At 49.6% G+C, this 22676-nt stretch overlaps 1 protein-coding gene across 2 annotated transcripts in view; it reads left to right on the forward strand.

Moving 5' to 3' along the window:
- Positions 1 to 1404: 1404 nt before the first annotated feature.
- MKX (mohawk homeobox) overlaps positions 1405 to 22676 on the forward strand; it is a 381505-nt gene continuing 360233 nt past the window's right edge. For both annotated transcript variants that reach the window (XM_069648109.1, XM_069648111.1), the window contains exons 1-2: positions 1405 to 1524; positions 9797 to 10062. In XM_069648109.1, the coding sequence (XP_069504210.1) occupies positions 9884 to 10062 (179 nt within the window). In that variant the 5' untranslated portion in view covers positions 1405 to 1524; positions 9797 to 9883. The remainder of the gene's footprint in view (positions 1525 to 9796; positions 10063 to 22676) is intronic.

Genomic DNA, 22676 nt, shown 5'->3' on the forward strand with positions numbered 1-22676 from the left:
GGCCTCTGTTGGTTCCCAGCCACCCCCGTTTGCAGCTCTACTTTATTTTACGTAGTGAGGAATCTCAGTTCATCGTCTCTGGGACGTGTTTATATGGCGTTCCATGCAGCGCAGAGGGGGGTGCGGTGACGACTTTATTATCAATGCAGAAACGCAGCTGACGTTTTTGGAGGTCGAGGGGCAAAGAGAAGAGTTGGGGGTCCGCAAGTCTACAGAACATGAAGCTTACCGTCGTGGCATATGTTGGCTCTGGGGTGCCCTCTCTGAGGCCGGCATTGAAGGCCAAAGGGCAGCTCGAGGCCAGCGCGCCCGGTCACGGTGTGGGCCTCGCAGGCAGAGGCAGGCGCAGCTCCCGAAAGAGGCCTAACGCAGCCACCGCGGGCCACTCTTGCTGCCCCTGTACCATGGCTGCCCCCACCCCGCTGGAAGCAGAGGGGCACCGCGTGATTGATATGCGTCAGTCGGGCGCACCCTCGCCGGGCAATGCACGTATGCTGGCGTATCTGAACTGGTGTTGGGTAACGCAAAAGTTAGGGGGGGTGGGGGGGTAGTATTTTCATTTGCTTGAGGGCTATTTCACGCTCCCGTCCGTAGTGCTAATGGAGCAGAGTGCGTTATTGGGGGCACCCTTCACCCCATTCGCGTGGGGTTGCGGTCCAGCCCTCTTCTGCTGCCGTCTCGGGGTCTCACAAGCACCTGGCATAGCGTGCGGGGTAGCCTCCCCAGTCCAAGCCAATATAAACATATCTCCAACAGACCAAGCGAAGTTGTCAGACAGGTGCTCCTTTTTTTGTCTCCAACTGAGGGCGCTCAGCAGACTTTGATTCGCGCACAAAACCCCTCGTCGTTGTGACAGACAAGGTCGGCTCAGCCGGAACGTTACATTGACAAAAAATGGGTTATAAGAACACCTGTTATTCTAGCACCTAGAGGCGCGATGTGAGTGGAGTGGCTCTTTATTCACTAACGCTGTTTTCATGTGAGCGGTGTAAAAGGTACAGTATGTAAGGATGTACATTTAGCGCAGTATGTCAATGAGTATCAGTAGAGCTGGGGCAGGGTTGCCTGGAAACTTCTGACCGTGCACCGGCTCCGCAGGCCTCTCAAGGATACCGCTGCACAGGCCTGTCCGGAGATGCACAGTAGCCCAGGCCAGTCCTCCTGCGAGTCTACCTTCCCCTGACACTCGCTGCTGGAGCTGCGAAAACGCCAGCACTCGCTCATAGGCGCCCTCCCCTCGCGCCTCCCCCCGGGCCCCGGAACCTGCATATCCCAATGGCGGGATGTTCGCCGGGGCGGAGCGCAGCCAGCCGACATGAGTCGCGGCCGCTATGCAGGTTCCGGGGCCCCGCCGCTGAGCGCTGAGGAAATAAAGGCGGGCCCGGGCGGCCGCCGGCGGCTCGTGCGGGAGGAGCTTTGGGCTGGGAGCTCGGGGGACATGTGCTGCGGCTGGAGGCGGCCGGGATGGGACTAGCAGCAACCCGGGGACACGCGCAGACGTCTGACGGGAGCCCTCAGCAGCAGGTACTGTTTACCAGGAGAACCCCCCCCCCCCCAGACCCCCTGTTCCAACGGCGGACTGGCTTCTGCATTGGCAGTGCTTCCAGGATGGGTACTACCCCTGCTCCATAGTGTAGAACCGCCCCCCCCCCCCCAGCAGGGATATCAGAGGGTGCACCAGGAGCACAGACATCCACCTGACCCCGTGGGCACACTGGCAGCAGCCACCCATCTGGGTGACTGGCAGGGTCGTGGGGTGACGGAGACAAACAAAGCGCCGGACCCCAGGACTTGGCAGGAGAGCAGTGGGACTGAAGTGTGAGTGGCACGGGGCAGACTGGACACCCACCTGGTGCACAGAGACCTCCTCCTCCTCCCCAATAGCGACAGGCACACAGGCTGCTGGGCATCTTTTAAAGCATTGTCCCTGCGCCCAACCCTCAGGGCGTGAGGGTGCCAGGGTCCAGGCGGGAATTGTCCCGCCCGGTCTGTGCTCTGATGCTCAAGCACTCACCTCGACCGAGCAATGACCCGCTGCAACAAAGCACGCAGGCTGTGATTGGAGGGGGTGCACGGCACGCGCAGAGCTCTAGCAATGCACCACGGGGTCTTGACCCTGCACGCGGAGCTGTCAAGGTCTGAGGGGGTGAGTATCAGTGACCGGGACCTCAGTCAGCATGACCAGTGCACCCAGCCCGCGGGCGTGCTGCAGGCGTGCTCCAGGCGTGCTTTCAGTAGGGTGTCCACCCAGCCATGCCAGCTCCACATCCGTGTCTAGTTATTACCTGTAGCCTAACGGGAACTGATAGCCAACCTCCTTCCGACACCTTGGAGGGTGCAGTTCCTGGCGGGCGCGAGAGTACGGGGGTGTGGGGTACACGCTCGATATTATAATAGAACTGCATGGCCTCCTATTGGGGACCACAGGTCCCCTTAAGCGTGATGACTCCAGACCGCCAAGGTACCTCAGCAGAAGACCATGCCTATCTCTTCGGGGCCCCGGGTCCCCTTCATCGTGTTCAGACCACCGATGTTCCCGTTTCGTTAGATGCTTGAATTTGACAATTCCTTGTATTTCTAGATGTTTCTGTTTGTGGGAAGGATGCAGCCGTCAATGTGTCTTTCCTCTCCCGAGAAAAGAGCGCATTTTTAACAATGACGAACCATCACTGCGCGTGTACAGGCCCGTCTCCACGAGTGCATGTACCCGTGCGTGCACATGCGCGTGTGCATAGCGACTTCTATAACTCCGCACATGTCTAGCTGCCTGCATATGCCACCGCATGTGTTCATAATTTCCGCATTTGCATACTCATTTGTGCACACATATATGTGCAAATGCACGGGTGCATTGCTGCTCTGCGTTTCGTGTGCATGTTGTAATGACGAGCAGGAGCCAACGACCCCCGCACGAGCGTAGAATTCTAAGGAGAATTCCACGCTCGTGAAGAGAGCACAACCCGGAAAACCATTATAACACATGTCCCTCTGTGCCTGGTAATTCGTATGTTTACCGGCGTTGTGCACTGTCCGTGTGACGTGTGGGAGTTGTGCGTTTGTGCACGTGTGTTTATCTTGTGGATGCTGTGTGTGTTTTGGTGAGGCCGGGGTGGCGGGAGGGGGTTGCATTGCCACCCCGAACATGAGCCGATAAGTCCGTCTGAAGAGTGGACGCCTCGGCCTGCTTCCAGGCGCTCGCTTCTCGCTCTCTAACTCGCGCGTCTTCTCCCCTAGGGCCCCACTCTCTGTGGGAGGGATGCACGGTAGCCTCGGCGCCGTCCCAGTGAATGGCGTGATGTCTGTTTATCTTACGCTGCTCTAGAGACATTAGGGAAACTCGTACTAGTGCGTTATTTCAGTAAAGACCCATTACATCGGGCATAGTTTACTCATGTATTTTTAAATCGAACACATATTTACGACGACATTGGCTGGCCGGAGTAACTGCACAATATTGTCAAATGGGCAGCGTGTGAACACTGGCATGGGGAGGGGGTGGACAGGGGAGCGGGGGAAACAAGCCCCCAGTAGCAGGCATATAAAGGATGCCTCTGTCCCCCGCCGGCGTCCCGGGCCTCGGACTGACACGCGGAGCCGTGAATGGAGAGCGGCGGCCAGTGCCGGCTGGCAGGAAGGCGTCCTTGTCAATATTGACCGAGGCACTGGTTTACATCCTGTAGCTGTACTGGACCCCGCACGGAGGATCCCGCATACCGAGGTCCGGTACTGTAGCTGTACTGCGCCTCGCACACCGAGGCCCAGTACTAAAGGCCAATACTGGAACTGTCCTTCACCCTGCACAGGGAAGCCTGTCCAGCTAGGTCCACTACTTCGGACCAGTACTGTGGCTGTACTGGACCCCGCACGGGGGAATCCGCATACCAAGGTCCGATACTGTAGCCGTACTGCAATTGTCACACCGAGGCCCGGTACTAAAGGTCAATACTGGGACTGTCCTTCACCCTGCACAGAGAAGCCTGTGCAGCCAGGCCCACTACTCCGGACCAGTACTGGGGCTGTACTGTACCCCGCATAAGGGGAAACCCGCACACAGCCCCCGGGCTCCCAGCTTGACAGCGTCAGATTTCTGTCCTTAAGGAAGGGAGGAGTGACAGGGATGGCGACGGGGGAAGGCGTGCGGGGTCAGTGCAGAGTTCTGCAGCCCCTGCGGAGATTTATGTTTGATGGAAAACTGGTGGTGGCAAATGAAAGGAAGCGTGTCCCGTGTGACATCCACGCGCACTTGCCACCGATTGAATACTGCCTTCACCGACCATACACACACGGGATGGGGGACGAGAGTGCGGGGGTCGAACCCCTGGCTTCTGAATCCTACCCCCCCCCCCCCCCGTAAAGGCGGAACAAAATCTAGGCGTCGTACTTCCAAGATCGCGTTATAGGTCACTGATCTGGGTGGGAATCTGTAGATCACTGATGCGGAGAAGCTTCTATTCGCGCAGAAATACCAAGGAGGGGTGTTTGGGGGGGGGGGGGGTGGGGTTGTTGAACGATTTCAACCTTCTGTGGGATGCCCCTCTCCCACCCCCAAAACTCGGAGAGGCATGTTTACTCCCGACTCATTTTAAGGTCCTTTAAAGTGAAGATCCGTCCATTAGAATGGGATCCCACTTTCATATCTTTGCGGGGATTGCTTTAACTAATTGAGCTATCTCGCCCTTTGCTCCACTGAGTGACAGCAGACCATGAGTGAAGTATATATTGCTCTTTTCGAACCCACACGGTTTCCGATGTAGTGTCCCCCCATGTGGACAACAAATGCATGGTACAGACTGGTGGACGCAGTCCCCCCACTTTTCCTTTGAGGTTTTTTTTCTTTGAAGGGTCCCAGTACCCATTATGCCAGCTGAGGGAAGAGGAGACAGTGTCCCAGTTATGTCTGAGCCTGTGGAGAGGAGCAGCGCTGCAGCATCACATGCCAACCCCATGTCAAGTGTAAGTAAGTTGTTCAACTGCCCCTGGTTCATAAAGTTGACATAATTTTCCATTGTGGTACTTCTAGTCCTACATTTGGAAAGAGAAAATACTACATGTATATTACACTAATTAAAAATGAAACCAGTTAAAGGCCTGGGTTTGGAGACCATAATTTGTGAGCGCTCTCTCTCTATGTGAATAATTAATGAATGACGTCAGAAATTGAGGCAAGTAGTTTGATAACGTCAGTAGGTTTATCGAAATTCAGCATGACCCCCTCAGCAGTTCATTTCCATGCAGATTACCACTGCATCAAATCACTTTACCCAAGGGGCGTTATACCTCCTGCGTTTGCTAAGAGGCATTGCGTTGCTGCTTGCTACTCCATGTTCTCAGATGTCACTTCACTTTTGGATTGTCACATCCGTAACGGCAATACAGTCCTTTGATTATTTTTTGAGGAAAGCGAGTGGTTGGTACTCAAGGAAGAAGGAGCGCGCTGGATGTTCGCAAAACTGCGCCCTCGGAGGCGGCGTGTTCACCCCTCGCGCTGCTGCGTTTTCCGCGCCGTGCCTCGTGCTCAGAGGGGCCCTCCCCCGCGCACGTGGGCTGCGCCGTCGGCGTGACGTGCATTTGCATATCTCTGAGCTGCGTCACGCAGGTCCTCTGGAACGTGACACGCGGTGGGTTGGTGACCGCGGCCTAGACTCTCATCACACCAACCACACCTGCGCTTCGTTTGGGTGCGTTGGTCATACAAGGGCTCCCCTATTCGCGGCGAGGACTCCCATTCCGTCTTCTTCCTCGTATTATTAGAAGACTCGAACGTTCCTGCGTTCTCTTCTCTGCCATTCCAGCCCGTCCCCGAGGTCAGCGTGACCCCGGGGACAGGTGGAGCTGGCAGGAAGGCTTCACAGGTATGAGGCAGGCCTCCCTCCCCACCACCCCCCCTCTCCCCACCCAGGCGACGAGGAGCCCAGAAGTGCGAGGGCGGCAAACTCGAACTGAGCAGGTGCTACAAGCAGCCGCTGTCCGAAGAAACAAAGTTCAGGCAGCTTTGCACTGGTGCAATAACATTGATGGGCACATCAAATTCGCAACACGTTTGCCACCTGTAACACCGGTTGTGTTTCATGCTTGGCCAGGACACGGTTTATAAACCTACATTGCATCCTGCGTACCTAACAAGGCGCGCATTTATTCACTTTGTTCGACTTCATGGCGCGCATAACGTGGCACTGCGTTAAAGGCACACCCAGTTTGCTTGCTTCTAGATCACGAACAGCAGCCAGGCGGCCAATCAGTGCGATTCTTCCCGAAAGCCCGGTAAACTGTTTATCTTATAAAGCATGGCTCCCCAGGAAAACCTGCCCCATTCTTTCTCCTGCAACAATTCTAATTTGCGCAACTTTTTTTTTTGGAAAACTGTGCACTCTTTTAAATCCTTGATGAACAGCTGGAGTTGTGACCCTTATAAATCCAGCTGAACAACTGGAGTCCTGACATGCATGATTGGAAAAGCGCTCCGTTGCTTCCCGTGGCGAGTTCCGTACTCAATAAATACCCTAATAATAATAATCATTCACGCATACACTTAAACCCGCTGGCAGAGTTTTTCTTCCAAAAATCCACCACACTCCAGGAAGAGCTGTCTGGAGACTGATGGGCAATGCAGATGTCGAGGCGGACAGGAGAAGCATACTAGACAATTCTTTCTTTCGGAGGCATTTGGTCGCATTTATTACAGAAAATGCAACCATTATTTTCTGGTGGCTGTGACGAAGCCAGGTCATGCAGGAATACCGGGAACAAAGAGCCTGAGACCCCCAGCACTTCTGGCAGTGCCCAGATGGCATCACGGGCGCCTGGGGCATTCCCCAATTTGCTCTTGCTCTACCCGGCACTATGCCTGCCAACAACTCCGCCCCAGCCTGCTGATTCTTGCTTAGGTTCATTGTGCAACGAGTCTGGTTGTGTTTCTGGGTCGATTATGAATGTAATATTGGAGAATTATAATGCATGGCTGTCAGTGTGGCAGATTATGTGGGGCTCAATGACCTAAGGTTACTTATTTGGGTGTAGAATTGTGTTTGGATACTGCAGGCCTTAATGATAACAATTTTAATTGTGTTTACGCTGATGTGGGGAGAATGTTGAACAGATGGAGTGTAAATCCTTAGACCTGATGGTCATATTAACTTAGTCAAAATGGTTATTTAGCCAAAGTTTATGCTGATTGTATTTTTCTGGCTGTCCTATTTATTTGGGTAAAATGATGAGAATACTCCCAAGAGGGGCCTCAGAAACAACAGTTTCATAGGCCGAGGTTAGTTCTTCCTTTCCCACCTTTCAATTTTACCATTGGGCCTTGATGCCGTATAGACCAAAGGGCTTTTTTCAGGGTGGGGGGAGGGGTGAAGGAGGTAATTTCAACCAAAGCAATTCTGTTCTTGGGAGATTTTCATCATTCAGTTGGGGGTCGAACGCATCTTCAGATATGGCACATATTTGATGAGCAATTCTGGTTAGGGGGATACACTACTTAAACCTTTATGGTACGCTGCTGTTTTACCAGAAATATTCTCAGGTGGTTCCATCAGGACCATTCTGGTGTTTTATGTACTTCTGATTTGTCAGCAAGGAAGTCTGGGTTAGATCGCAAGAACTTTTTCAAGCAGTGCAGGAATTGGGTCGGATTTCCCCGGATTCAGAACTCCGCAAAAATTGGCTCCCCAAATTCAGAATCCGAAGGAAATGAAAAGACCATGCCCAAGCTGAGACACACACTGCACCTGCTGCTGGTCAGCTGTTCACAGTGCTGTGAGATGGACTTCCCAGCTCAGAAGAGCTGTGCTATGGTTCATCTGTTTTACATGTAAACACATTAAAGTCCAGTGAACGTGAGGTGACAGACGATTTAGCAGCAAGTGGGTTGTTATTGTCCCTTAAGGGGAGCGGATGGTTGGTGATTAGAAATGGGAAGCGTTCATAAAGTTGCAGGCTCCGTGAAAAAAGGACTTCATTCAGGTCATCAAATTGCATCTTCTTGCTCCGTTTCTCTTTAGTTTTGATAGTAAATTTAAAGACCGATTCAAGGCTAAAATTATTTTGCATGTTGGTAACTGCAGACGTTAATTTGGAATGAGGAAAAAAAGCTTTTATTATATACCCTTTTTTTGCTCATCGTGTTACTATACCTATTTATCATGGGATCTGGGCACGCGCCAAGACATCTCTATAGAAAGCGGTGTCATTTTATTTGATCTGTGTTTTTCACCATTCACTCGACCCTTAACCCTCCAACTCCATTGAGGCACCCTCCTACCTCCTCTTGTCAAATGCCAGGCTAATTTTTTTCAAAATGTCCAGCACTGTTTTCAAGTACTTACCAATTAGAGGGTTTCTTAGGAAAAGTGAGGTTGCTTCCTGTTTTGCAATCTTGGAACCAATTTGTACCTGGAAAATTGACGTAGGTAACGAATCACCATATATTAATCAGGCTTAATGGAGGCCGCTTTCGCTGACTTGGCACAAGATGGTGGGCCTGATTTACAAAAGTGTTTTTTAATGGGAAAATCCAATTGAAAAACGCGTTGCAGTTAAGTGCCGGTAAGGGGTGGTGACAGATTTTTCCAACGCTGGTATTATTGATGATGTCCATAAGGGTTTGGGGTGTATGCGCTGAGTTCTACATGCCTGTTCCGCACAACATTATACTATTATACCAATTCTATCCTACCCTTCATCGCCTGGATCAATTTTTCCCTGGAACCCGTCCATGTGTGTGCCCTCATCGTCGATTGCATAATGCTTATGTTTTTTCGCTGTCTCCAACTGCAACCTTATTCCCTGCTTGTGCACGTGAAACTAGGCGCCGTCTTGAAACGTGACCTCGAATTGAATGACTGTGCCTTGGTGTTTGGGGTGGGAAGTTAGAAGGCAGTTGTCATTGTCAGGCTGGTTATTGCTAACATGGAAAGCCCACAGGCTCCATCCATATCCTATGCGCTGCTATTTTCTGAACTGTGGGAGGGTTCTTTACGGAGAGCACAATTTGCTGAATGATGGGAGGGGGAAGAAAGTGTCTTAAATGGTGGACCCCTTGCAGGTGTTTTCGGATGAGAATGCTGACTGAGCGGTTTATCATTTTATTCTTCATCTTGTGTGCATGTGGGCCTGTTCAAGGAGCGTTTTTCAATGGGATTGTACCCTTATAAACGTTCTTGTGAATCGGCCCCTGTGAGGTTCATTTCGTTGTCGCCTGGATTTGGACTTCTATTGTTCTGGGTATTTAATGGAATTGTGTATTGATTCATTGCATATATATGGCATAAATAAAAGAAAATATACATATATTGCGCCATCTCTGGTTAAAGTCACAGCCAATAGCACCCACAACCTGCTTCCCTGGAGTGCATTGCCGAAGGTTAAAGTCTGTGAACTCACTTCCTGCTGAGGTCACATTCAGTGTGCTAAATGTCCTCACAGCAGGGTGCCGCTGTGCTGGTTTAGAAGTTGTGCTTTCCCCAGCTTGTGTCTTCAGAGGAGGGTACACCCTGCTGCACCATCAATGCCTCACACCACGGCAGCATGCATGCCTTTATACCCGCGAAGGGGTTCATGACAGGGGCAAGACCTACAGGCGAAAGAGCAGAGACTGGGCGGCCCCCGGGAAAAACCCCGGACGGAGGCCTTGCTTTTGCCATGCCCAAATAGGCCAGTCCTCCTCTGCACAGAGGGCAGAAGTGAGCGGGATGCCCCGCATGCTTGCCTCGGAATGCACCCGCCTATCGCGCTGCACTGGCCCCACGCGGGCTGAGGTGGGCCTCCTCTGCTCACATTGTTTCTCTGTCCCCCGCAGGAGCTGCCGTCCCTCGGCCCCTAGAGGAGCACGTTCTGTGGAAGAGGTGCCGTACTCCATCCCTCGAAGCCTGGAGGGAGCCCGGCCATGAACGCTATCGTCTTCAACAAGCTCAGCAGCCAGGTGCTGAGAGAGGAGAGCCCCCGGGAGCGGAGCGGCCTGGGCCTGCCGTACACGGGGGCGCTGGAGAGCCCGCACCCCGAGGGCTGTCTCCCCGACAGCAGCTCCCTGAAGGACAGCCACAGCCCGAGACACCGGAGACCAGGGTAGGACGAATCTGCTGTGGTGCCCCGTGGGACCCCCTTTTAACGCCGCCTTTCTGTGCTATTTCTAAGGCGCCATTCCTTGAGCACTTCCATTCCTTCTCTGCTTCCTTTGTATTGTGTTGCTTTATGTACTAGGCTACCCTCTATATACAATGCTGCCTAAAAGCCCACTGCCCCGTACCCCATTGCACATCCCCATTCTATTTCTTCCTCCCTTCTGTACTGCCCCCTTCTATAATCCCTTCGGTTCCGCATGGATTGTTTTGTGCTAACCTTGATCGGAATTGTGTTATTTACCGTTTTATGGACAATGAACTAATAGTTTCCTTTTTTATTCTGTTCTTATTTCAAATGTGTTTTTTATTGTTATGTGCAGTTTTTCTAAACAAGTGCTCAACGAATAACTAAAATACGTTATATTCTACAATTTCCGTAATTATATAACGGTTTCCACTTTATTGCAGGCACATTCGTTGCTTATCGGCACATGCATACCACCACCCTCACCCTTCTATTCGCATCCTCTCTTCTATGCCACCACTTTCCAAAGAACCCACCTTTACACACCACCCTCCTTCCCACAATGGCCTCTGTTCCATCTCCACCCCCTCCCCCAATTACCGCTTGTGACCTTATCACAAACAGGGCCTCTCTCACTCTGCTTGTGCTATTCCACTCGCCCCAATTCCCAGGTTCCCCAATAATTAACACGAACACTAGCAGGGCGCCCAGCATGGCACTGCTATTGGAGTTGACGGACACATAACGCGGGAAAGGAGTTCTCCTGCAACTGTCTGTAACCAGAGGTTGTAAATGTCTTCATTGGCCTGCTGATAGGACAGCCTTCCCCCAAGGGGGAAGTGCAGGCGGCGCACCTGCAGCAGCATAACATGCTGTGGCGAGGAAGGAGTGCAGGGGAGAGGGGTGGGCTTTTTTAAGCCAATAAACTTGGTTTTACATAAACATGTAAAAGAATTAAAAACATTTAAGAAGATAAAAGTAACATATTATTCATACATCGATTCATCACGAGTACCAATTTCGGTTGGGTGATATTGTATGTAAATATGTGCTCTGTAAAGCGCTTTGATTAAGGTGCTATAAAAATAACACATCATTATGATTATCATTAATTCAACCCATCAATTCATTAATTCCCAACTCCAATTCACATTGTGATCGGTTAGAAGAATTAATAAAAAGGAAAGGAAAGCAAATCTTTTTCATTGTTCTTTTATGGAAGCTCCCAGAAATTTCAGAGGGAAGAGTGGTGGGCTTTGTGCAAGGCAGGGATGCGCCTGACAGGCGTCATTTCATCTACACCAGTGGAATACAGATCAAACAAGCAAGTGGGTGTTTTGCTGTATGCTTTGAAAAGACACAAAAGTTGGTAAATTAAGAAAATATCGCTAAATAAAATGAAAGCAAATGTACATATGTATTGCAGTTGCATCGATGATTTTGCAGTTTACTTCTTGCATTTTTCAAAATCCCTGAGTGCTCCCAGGGAAATGACCTGGCCTGCAGTGCTCAGCAATGCCAGAGTCACAGTAAACTTACCTGCATTAACCATAGGTCAAGGCCTGCAGCCATATGCCCTGTGCCTTCGACTATGCCTCAAGTTGTGTGCGGTTTTGCCAGCAGGAGCATAAGTTATAAGCCTCGCAATAATGTTAATGTTAATGTTAAAGGACATTTGTACCGCGCACTATCACCACCGTAGTGGTCCCTTGGCGCTCTGGCGGTTCTGAAAGAGGAGGGGAGGTTGAGTTAGTGGGAGGAAGCAGGAAAAGTGCAAGAGAGCAGTGATGTGCTGTTGGCCCGGTGGGTCCGTTGGCTGGGCCTGGGGTGTTTGCGGCCGGTAGTCGTCGTGGACTGTTGTGCAAGGCTATGTGTGTTTTTGTTTTGTTGTTGCAAAGTAGTGAAGTTTGTGCGATTTGTTGTGCTGTAGGTTTTCGTTGTGTTTGGTTTGGAGTTTGAGAGGTGTATGCAGAAAGGGAAATTGTTAGTACGGTTGGTTAGTTTGCGTCTCTATCCTGAATTGAAGCGTACTCTCCCCTGTTGCGGCTCTGTCCTGATCTGGGTCTGACTGGCATACAGGTTCCATACTCCTCTAGTCCCCGCCTCTAACATGCTCTCTGATAGCTCCCCTTATCCTCCATTTAGACTCTAGGGGCCAGTGCATCTGCCAATGACATGCTAACATTCACAATTCCATCTAGATGCGACGCAGGCTAGTGTTCACAATTCTATCTAAGTGTGGACATGCGAGTATTGACAGTTCTATCTAAGTGCAGACATGCTAACTTCACAAATCTATCCAGACGCGACGTAGGCTAATGTTCACAATTCTATCTAAGTGTGGACATGCTAGTATTCATAGTTCTATCTAAGTGTGGACATGCTAGTATTCACAATTCTATCTAAGTGTGGACATGCTAATATTATGGCACTCTATGTTATTGGGAAGTAAAATAGAGGGGCAGGGGTTTTCTGGTGTAGAGTGATTGCTCTGCTCCCCACCCATGTCACACTCACGGTTTTTGTTGGTGTCTGTTGGCTGCTGGCTTCCTTGACGTCCCCTGCGGACACCTGCAGACACATCTTGGGGTCGTCCTTTGCCTCGGGGTCCTTCGCCGCAGGGCTGCCGGGCAGAGGGCTGCCCTGGGTGACCTTGATGTGAGGTATGTGGACCAATCCGGGTGGGTGGGCGTGTTGGGAGGCGGGCACAGGGGGACCAGGAAGCAGGTGGGCGTGGAGAGAGGGTCCATGCACTGAGTGCGATACAGTGCTTTTAAGCACCTTTAAAAAATAATGTGTCATTTTTGGGGGAGATGGGTCGGGAGACTCCTTACCTTCGGCCTGGGCACGCTGGAATTGGCGGGGGCGCCTACAGCAGGCCCTCACTACAGCCTCTGTTTCCATTTTTTCAATAAAAATGGACCAATCGGGACAAGGGGAGGCAGGCACAGGGGGACCAGGAAGCGGGTGGGCGGGGGGAGAGGGACCACGCGTCGAGTGCGCTACGGTGCTTTTAAGCACCTTTAAAAAAGAATGTGGCATTTTTGGGGGAGGTGGCGGTCGGAAGACTCCTTACCTTTGGCCTGGGCACGCCGGAAATGGCGGGGGGCGCCTACAGCAGGCCCTCACTACGGCCTCTGTTTCCATTTTTTCAATAAAAACGGACCAATCGGGACAAGGGGAGGCGGGCACAGGGGGACCAGGAAGCGGGTGGGCGGGGGCAGAGGGACCACGCGCCGAGTGCGCTACGATGCTTTTAAACACCTTTAAAAAATAATGTGGCATTTTTGGGGGAGGTGGGGGTCGGGAGACTCCTTACCTTTGGCCTGGGCACGCTGGAAATGGCGGGGGGCGCCTACAGCAGGCCCTCACTACGGCCTCTGTTTCCATTTTTTCAATAAAAACGGACCAATCGGGACAAGGGGAGGCGGGCACAGGGGGACCAGGAAGCGGGTGGGCGGGGGGAGAGGGACCACGCGCCGAGTGCGCTACGGTGCTTTTAAGCACCTTCAAAAAATAATGTGGCATTTTTGGGGGAGGTGGCGGTCGGGAGACTCCTTACCTTTGGCCTGGGCACGCTGGAAATGGCGGGGGGCGCCTACAGCAGGCCCTCACTACGGCCTCTGTTTCCATTTTTTCAATAAAAACGGACCAATCGGGACAAGGGGAGGCAGGCACAGGGGGACCAGGAAGCGGGTGGGCGGGGGGAGAGGGACCACGCGCTGAGTGCGCTACAGTGCTTTTAAGCACCTTTAGAAAAATAATGTGGCCTTTTTGGGGTGGTGGGGGTCGGGAGACTCCTTACCTTTGGCCTGGGCACGCTGGAAATGGCGGGGGGCGCCTACAGCAGGCCCTCACTACGGACTCTGTTTCCATTTTTCAATAAAAACGGACCAATCGGGACAAGGGGAGGCGGGCACAGGGGGACCAGGAAGCGGGTGGGCGGGGGGAGAGGGACCACGCGCCGAGTGCGCTACGGTGCTTTTAAGCACCTTTAAAAAATAATGTGGCATTTTTGGGGGAAGTGGGGGTTGGGAGACTCCTTACCTTTGGACTGGGCACGCTGGAAATGGCGGGGGCGCCTACAGCAGGCCCTCACTACGGCCTCTGTTTCCATTTTTTCAATAAAAATGGACCAATCGGGACAAGGGGAGGCAGGCACAGGGGGAGCAGGAAGCGGGTGGGCGGGGGGAGAGGCACCACGCGCCGAGTGCGCTACAGTGCTTTTAAGCACCTTTAAAAAATAATGTGGCATTTTTGGGGGAGGTGGGGGTCGGGAGACTCCTTACCTTTGTCCTGGGCACCCTGGAAAAGGCACAGACTTGCCTGCCACAGAGAATGCTTTGGCTCTCCTAGAATTATTCAACGACTCATGTATGAAACGGGTGGACACCAAGCCCCCCTAAAAACCGCCCTGCTAAGAGCAAACCATCTGCCCCTCAGTACACCTCTGCGCTCAACTCCATCAATTGCTCATTCAGAGCCATGGAGAAATGGTGGTGCAAAAAACAGCAACCCTGGACATCTCACCAACCTCAAATCGCTCTGCACCAACCATAGGATTCGGATCACAGAGGCCAACGCTGCTTACTACCCCTTCACCATCGTGCAGCCTCTAACACGAGCAAAGCCTTCTTCGCAGTAGTAAAGCAGTGTTATGTTATTTTGCATTTGTATAGCGCCTTTTAACATTGTTATAATTCCAAAGCACTGTGATTACAAAGCGCTCATCTGACCCCGAGATTCCGGCAACTCAGGAACAAGCATTGGTCATGCCAACAGTTTTGTCTTTTGTATAGGGATAATAAATACGTGTACAAGGCACTGCCATAGTGGTATTAACTGGAAATCGATGGTAGCAGTTGCAAAATGGTGCGAGTACCTGGAAATATAATAGCAGTGCTTGGCAATTGCCTAATACTTATACACAAGCCAAAATGGTTGGTTTTGCCAATGCGTGTTTTTAACAGTATTTCAGTGAAGGACACACACAGTGCTTATAATGCGAGTGGCTGTAGGCAGACCGTGCTAAGCCATTATAATTACACCAGGTGTCTGTTTACAGCAAAAAATTAAGTCATTAGCTCTATGAATACTGCTTTGAGAAAACACTTGCAGGCTTTGAGCACACATTTGATGGTAGGGCTTGAAAAACAGTCCTAAAAGTGATCACAGGAGGTTACGTTTTGGGTGGGGAGACTCAGGAAGAGGGTGGGAATGGCCATAGGGTTTAGCATGGCCATAGGCCGGGGGTCTGCAACCTTTGGCTCTATAGATATTCTGGACTACAACTCCCATCATCCCTAATCAGCACAGTCAAAAGCCAGATATCATGAGAATTGTAGTCCGAAACATCTGGCGAGCGAAAGGTTGCAAACCCCTGCCACAGGCAGATAATCGGTGGGAAAATAACCAAATAACACCTACAAGCTTTGTGTCCCTCCTCATATGCCATTTCTCCCGAACCATACTGTAATGCAATAGTTTCGTCTTTTGGTGGTGCTTTAGCTTAAACAAAAAATTAGATGGAATCAACAACTTTTTCATAAAAAAATGGACAAAATGTGGAAGATCATCAAAACACCCACCCTCAGTGTTAGCCCCCCCCCTTTACCTCAGCACACTTACTGCCCCTCTGGACAGAATTCACTCCTTTCTTGATGGCACGTAGCTGAATGCACTACTCAGAATCATTAATGCATCCCTCAACAAGGGGTCATTCCTGGACACCCTCAAGACTTGTGTCATATGGCATCTGAAAAAAAACGAACCTAGACCCAGATCATCTTGCCTACTACCAGCTCAATACAAACCTCTCCTTTATCGGCAACATCTTTGAGAAAGTAGTCCCTACACAATTACTCCTCAGAATCAAACAACACCACCTCCTACATGACTATCAGTGTTCTGCCCCAAGTGTACCACCGAGACAGCCACCATCCAGGTGGCGGATGATGCCCTCCAAATCTTTATTGCCTGGATAAGGGTAACGCATGCCTCCTTAATCTACTGGACTTCTCGGCTTCATTCGACACTGCATCCTCCTCTTCCTCCTTGCTGACTGGATGCAATTCACTTGCTGTGTCCTAAATTGGTTTACCTCCTACGTCCTGGGCAGGCACTAGGCCACCCATATTAACAAATTAGATTCTAGCCAACTCCCCGTCTAATGTAGAGTCCCGCAAAGCTCAATCCTCACACCAATCCTCTTTAACCTTTACATGGAGAGCCTGAGTATCGTCCTTCATGATCCTGATACAGCAATTCACCAATACGCGGACAATGCTCAGTTATACACAAGAGTAAAAACCTTCCATAAATCTGTTTCCCCATATATATCTGTGTCGACCCTGTCGCTATATATCTGTATCCCCACACATACCTGTGTTCCCATATAAACCTGTATCGACCCCTGTTGCTATATATCCGTATGTCGCTATGTATGTCCCCACCGTCCTGTTCACGTGCCTGATACAAAGTCTGAGGTGCTTTTACAGATAACCACCTATGACACCACTACGCTTACTCTCCACTATACACCATCATCCAACTACAACACAGCTATACTTCGGCCTAACTGTTCATTTACAAATGCGACCCCATGAACACCTCATCACCCTAATAAAAGGCAGCTAGCTGAGCACATTCTGGCCTAGCTGCTCACATAGTCGTTCCTCAGGCCCAACGCAGCCAAGAACCCAGTCTGTGTGCCCACCCACCTGACTGCACACATCCACTGATACCTTCAGCACCACACCTATCGCTAGGAAGCAGCTATCATCCAACAACTATACCAGCTGCACACCTATCCGGTGCTCCCATGCACCATATGACACTATCTCTCTCCACTAACTTGAACTACGGTTCCCCAGGGCGTTCAACCTACCAGCACTTTGAGGTCATACCAATGATATATAAGGCACTATATAAATGCCAAGTAACATAATTTAACATAACATAACAAGATAACACTCATCTCTGCAATTACCTAGCCATCATCAAGTCCTGCATTGCGACTGCCTACCTCAACTTAACCTCTCCAAGACCAAATTCATTTTCTTTGATTTCCTCTGCTAAACAACAACTTGTCCAACAATGGATCAGTAATATGCCCCTAGAAGGGTTTGATCCACAAACCCTCTGATTTAGCAAATTCCTTAGGTTTTACAATTGACAGCAGCATGTCCTTCCAGAAATACATAGCCAAAAATGACCAAACGGCCTGGCATCCGAATCTCCCCCCTTGCAAAATCAAACCCTTCATCCCAAGGCGGGACTGTCGGAATGTGGTACAGACTGCTGTGGTTTTGCAAGTTGATGGGGGAAATTCCCCCCCACCCCCTGCCCCCAACAGGGCTCTCAGCTGTGCACTGGGCTCCCCTAAAAGCAGTCCACCATGCAGAAATGTGACTGAATCAACCCCGTTTTATGTGAACTGCATTGGCATTCGCCCTAAATCAGGCTACACTCAAGACCGTAAGTATCATCTAAAAAGCAGTTATGAGTTACACAGCATTGTGCCTAGTGGCTAAGCTCCACATATTTGGTGGCAGATGCTCCTCACTCAGGAATTTCGACCAACTGGCTCAAATCACAACTTGCCTGCAAAGAGGGGACCCACAAACAACCTGCCTGTCTAGTCGTGCACTCAACCCCTGGAACTCAATCCCGCCATCGTTTTGGAATTCATCCACAATTCTCCAATTTTGCAGTTCTCTCAAAACATGGCTTTCTCAACAATATCCGACCAAGTACTAATCCTGATGGAAACAGACTGACCCTCAGACCGAAACTCACAGCATGGCGTTACTGTTATGATGCCAGCCCAAACACTGGCTACCCACACTCTGTACAGCGCTCCTCTGCTCTCGAGCTAGGTATGTTATTTAAACAATAAAATAAAGTAAAATAATAATATTCCATTAATAGGGAGCCCAAATTAGACCTAACTATATAGTCGCTTTCGCCACCTTTTTAATTTTTAACAATAACACAATCAGTTTTTGCCACAACATTAAAAATACGATGCAAGGGAAAGGTGCTATGACATGTCAAGGTGCACAGTGATATTCTGTGTGCGAATTTAGGACTACACATGAAGGCATTCAGATCGGTGTGCTAGCCCCCAACTCCACACAACACTCATTCCGTGCTGCCTCCAGTTCTCCAGCAGAGCTCTGGGGGTTGCATGAGTTCACACTTTTAATAGCCTGCTGGCTGGCAGAACAAAGATTGTTTTTCAGAAAAGTCCTCTTACCAGCCAAACCCGACAGCTTTGGGTTTCAAATAAAATATTTGCCGTGCAAAGGCACCAAAAACCTGGAAAATCCAGAAGAACATGTGTGGAATGGCCTTGGGAAGCCCTGCACTGACACCTGTTGGGAATGTGCAGCAGCAAAAGCGTCCATCAATGTGCACGGCTTTCATCAGTGTGCCCCCAACTTGCATGGGTGTGCACAGCTTTCACCAGTGTGCCCCCAACTTCCATCAGTGTGCACAGCTTTCATCAGCGTGCTCCAGCTTCCATCAGTGTGCCCCCAGCTTCCATCTGTGTGCACCGCTTTGATCATCCTGCTTCAACTTCCATCAGTGTGCACAGCTTCCATCAGCCTGCTCCAGCTTCCATCAGTGTGCCCCCAACTTCCATCAGTGTGCACAGCTTTCATCAGCGTGCTCCAGCTTCCATCAGTGTGCCCCCAACTTCCATGAGTGTGCACAACTTTCATCAGCGTGCTCCAGCTTCATCAGTGTGCCCCAAACTTCCATCAGTGTGCACAGCTTTCATCAGCGTGCTCCAGCTTCATCAGTGTGCCCCAACTTCAATCAGTGTGCACAGCTTTCATCAGCGTGCTCCAGCTTCATCAGTGTGCCCCAACTTCAATGAGTGTGCACAGCTTTCATCAGTGTGCTCCAGCTTCCATCAGCGTATTCCAGTTTCCATCTGTGTGCCCCCAACTTCCATCAGCGTGCACAGCTTTCATCAACGTGCTCCAGCTTCCATCAGTGTGCCCCCAACTTCCATCTGTGTGCACAGCTTTCATCAGTGTGCTCCAGCTTCCATCAGTGTGCATAGCTTTCATCAGCGTGCTCCAGCTTTCATCAGCGTGCCCCCAACTTCCATCAGTGTGCACAGCCTTCACCAGTGTGCCCCCAACTTCCATCAGTGTGCACAGTTTGCATCAGCATTCTCCAACTTCCATCATTGTTCACTGCTTCCATCAGTATGCCCCAACTTCCATCAGTGTGCAGAGCTTTCATCTGCGTGCTCCAACTTCCATCAGTGTGCACAGCTTCGATGAGTGTGCCCTCAACTTCCATGAGTGTGCACAGCTTTCATCAGCGTGCTCCAACTGCCATCAATGTGCACAGCTTCCATCAGCGTGCTCCAGCTTCCATGAGTGTGCCCCCCACTTCCATCAGTGTGCACGGGTGCCAGCCGAGGTATAGCTCATTAAGATAACAAAGTTAATACAGTTGGTTCGTTGGTATCTCTGGATTTCTTAACAGATAATCGAATTTCGGGCTGTCTGCATTTGTTTGTTGGGTTACCCCCATCTTCAGCCGCTTGCTCAGCTTCCTTCCTTCCTGAAGAGATCTATTTTAAATCGTAAACAGTTCTACGAAAAGCAGAGAACCAATCACATTCTCAATGTACATAGTCCGTTCTATCAATGTTAGCTCCTGTCGCAGCTCCCCAGTTTCCCAGGCCTTCTCTTGTTGCATTTGTCTCGAATCAAAGGTGCGGACCAAGAGATAATATAGGTATTTAAAACTCCTGACTTTGAGGTCTGTTTTTCGGAATGTTATATCTGCATGCCTGTGGATACTCAACGGTCTAAGAACACCTATGCTCACATTTTGGCACAGCAGCCTTCACTGCGATGAGAAGGGCTCAGCTGAAGGAACCAGTAATCGTGACCACTTGTTCACAGGGCATTCATGCAGGGACAGAGCTGCCTATGTCCGAAAATCAAAACCTTAAGATTTGTTTTACATTTTACAAAATCCCACGGTGCGAGCACCCCTACGCAGAAAAGGGTTTAATGACTGCAAGCTCTCCTATCTTGGCACCTTCACCTCCCCTCTCTCATGCTCTACCAACACCACGTGTGCCACTTCTGGCCCCTTCTCCCTAACTCGTATTACTTCTTACTCCACCATTTCTTGACCCCCTTCAGCCCCCCCTTGAACTCTTCCACATCTCCTTCAATATTTTCCTCATTCCCTTTTACGCACGCTCAGACATTCAAATGCATGTTCCTCTTTTCAGCATACATCTGTCCTCTTTAGTTGTGGCTATTTAGTGATGCTTTAGCACCACATATAAGCTGAATCTATTGTATTGGAGTGAAATTGGTTGTGGTGTGGGGCACACAGCTTGTGGGTGTCGTTTGGGTTTTTACCTATCCATTGTCCACCCATATGACCATGCTTATCTCTTTGGTCATTCCCTTCAACTACCTGCCCCTCCACACACATAACACACCCTCTTGCAATCTCTTCGAACTAGTTATATCACACAGTAACATGAAATTGGGGGTCAATATAGGTTTGCCGGTCCAGAAATAATGTGCCAGTAATTCTGTTTACCGGCACGTTTTCGGACCGGCAAACTACAAGTTTGCTGGTGGGGTGGCCTGATTTACCTCTAATCAGGAGCTGAATGTAAGTCAGGAACCCCACCGGAAAACAGCCAGTATTACTGTCACCGGAAATACCGGCATGGGGATTTACCTACCCTTACTGGCACCTGTAATCTGCCGATATTTCCAGCAGATCAGGTGTTTGTAATGGTATTACCGTCTGGTGGTATCTGTAACGGTTTATTGAGAGGCCACCCTCAACACAGGGAGTTCCTTCCCTTCCCAAGCTAAGTGTCACACAATAAACAGTTAATGTCAGTTATTTTCTTCAGCCCTATCTCCAATTCATCTAATACCCCTTGGATCGCTCCCCCTGAGCTACCAATGAGCCAAGAACTAGTCCAGGGTACAGGAAATATATTTATATTTATTTGAATTAGATGTTACGTAAATTGCACTAAAATGTCAAATACCACTTTATGCATGGCACAACACAATAAATGGTATACCGTTGTTTCATCAACAGTCATTTATACAACTGCCTTTTTTACGAGTACACAATTATGAAAAAAGTCATTAAATTTTGGCAGGGGAAGGGCCGATAAGGGGTTCGGGGTCAGGAATAGTTAAAAATAGGTGGGGGAAACCCCCCAAAAAATGTTGATTACTTTTTTCGTAATAGTGTACTCCTAAAAAAGGCAGTCGTAAAAATGACTGTCGATGAAATGACATAGAACCCAATAAACGTTTCTCAACATAAATAAATCACACAAGTGAGTTAAAAAGAAGATAGATTACAATTCTTTACTTTCTACAAATTTCACTTCAAGAAATAATCAAACTGATCAATAAACAAAAACAATTATGTATGCAATGCTATTCAATTTCAACTTTCCTGCGTGATTAAAAGGCTAGCTGCTTAGTTTTACAAATTTGTGCAAATGCATATGGCACTTATCATTTCGCCAACACTTTCGCTTTAAAGTAAACACATGGTGATTTAGCGGCTTATTTCCAGACCCCCCTCACTTAAAGGTCTGTGTTGGGGAAGTTGGACAGTACAAATTGGGATGATAGGTGAACTATGGATTTCAGACCCCCCCCCTCCACTTAAAGACCTGTGGTGGGGTGAGCTGAACAGAAAGACTGCCCAATTAAATTACAGGTTATAGTTTTCAGCGCCGACTGGGATGGGCTTTGTTAATTTCAAGTTTTAACAAAAAAATATCCTGTGGTGTTCCTTTAAATGGGGAATTAATTAAATGAATATTTTTAGTTAAATAGGATAAGGATCTACACTGTTTTGCCCCCCCCCCCCGACCCCACCTGCTATAAAGGGAATAAAGGTAAAGGATTTAAGGTCAGCAGATCCCCCCACCTTTTGGTTGCAAAGGGTTCAATTCTACTTACATAGAAACCTCTGTTTAAAGTTCAGGAATGCCGGCTGAATGCCAGGACCCTCTGGAAGGAAAAGGCAGAGGTCTGGTCACTCTACTCTCAAAGATGGTCTCCAGCACTTCACCATAGAGACCAGTCAGCGTTTTAGGCCTCCCTAGCAATAGACAGCTGCACCCAGATACTATCTCCTTTGGTGATTCCTTGTGGCTGCCAGAGGGTAGGTTTCAGCAGCCCTCTCCCTTCCTCATCCACCTTATATAGCAGGGATGACACCATCAAGTTTACAATTTTGGGTAGTACCCTACAAGAGTTCTCGCAAATAGGATTGGACAGTTGCCCTTCTCTCTCCTCCAAACTGCAGCCCATCTCTAAGGATTGGTTTAGGAGTCTGGAGCAGACATATGGCAATTCCCATTTGTTCTCATGTACATTTTTTGGCAAAATCTAGTTAAGTATCAACAACTTTGTGATTTACTGTTAACTGCCATAATATATATATTTTCTGATTTAGCTAATTGGGGAGAATTTAATAAAACAACAGCCAGGTCTGCACCATGTTGCACAGAGGTTTGGCAATTTTCTGCCATTGTTACAAAAAGCATAATAGTTAGG

This window comes from Ambystoma mexicanum, chromosome 2q (genome assembly GCF_040938575.1).
Source record: "Ambystoma mexicanum isolate Mex_15411 chromosome 2q, UKY_AmexF1_1, whole genome shotgun sequence".
In the NCBI taxonomy this organism is placed as follows: Eukaryota; Metazoa; Chordata; class Amphibia; order Caudata; family Ambystomatidae; genus Ambystoma; species Ambystoma mexicanum.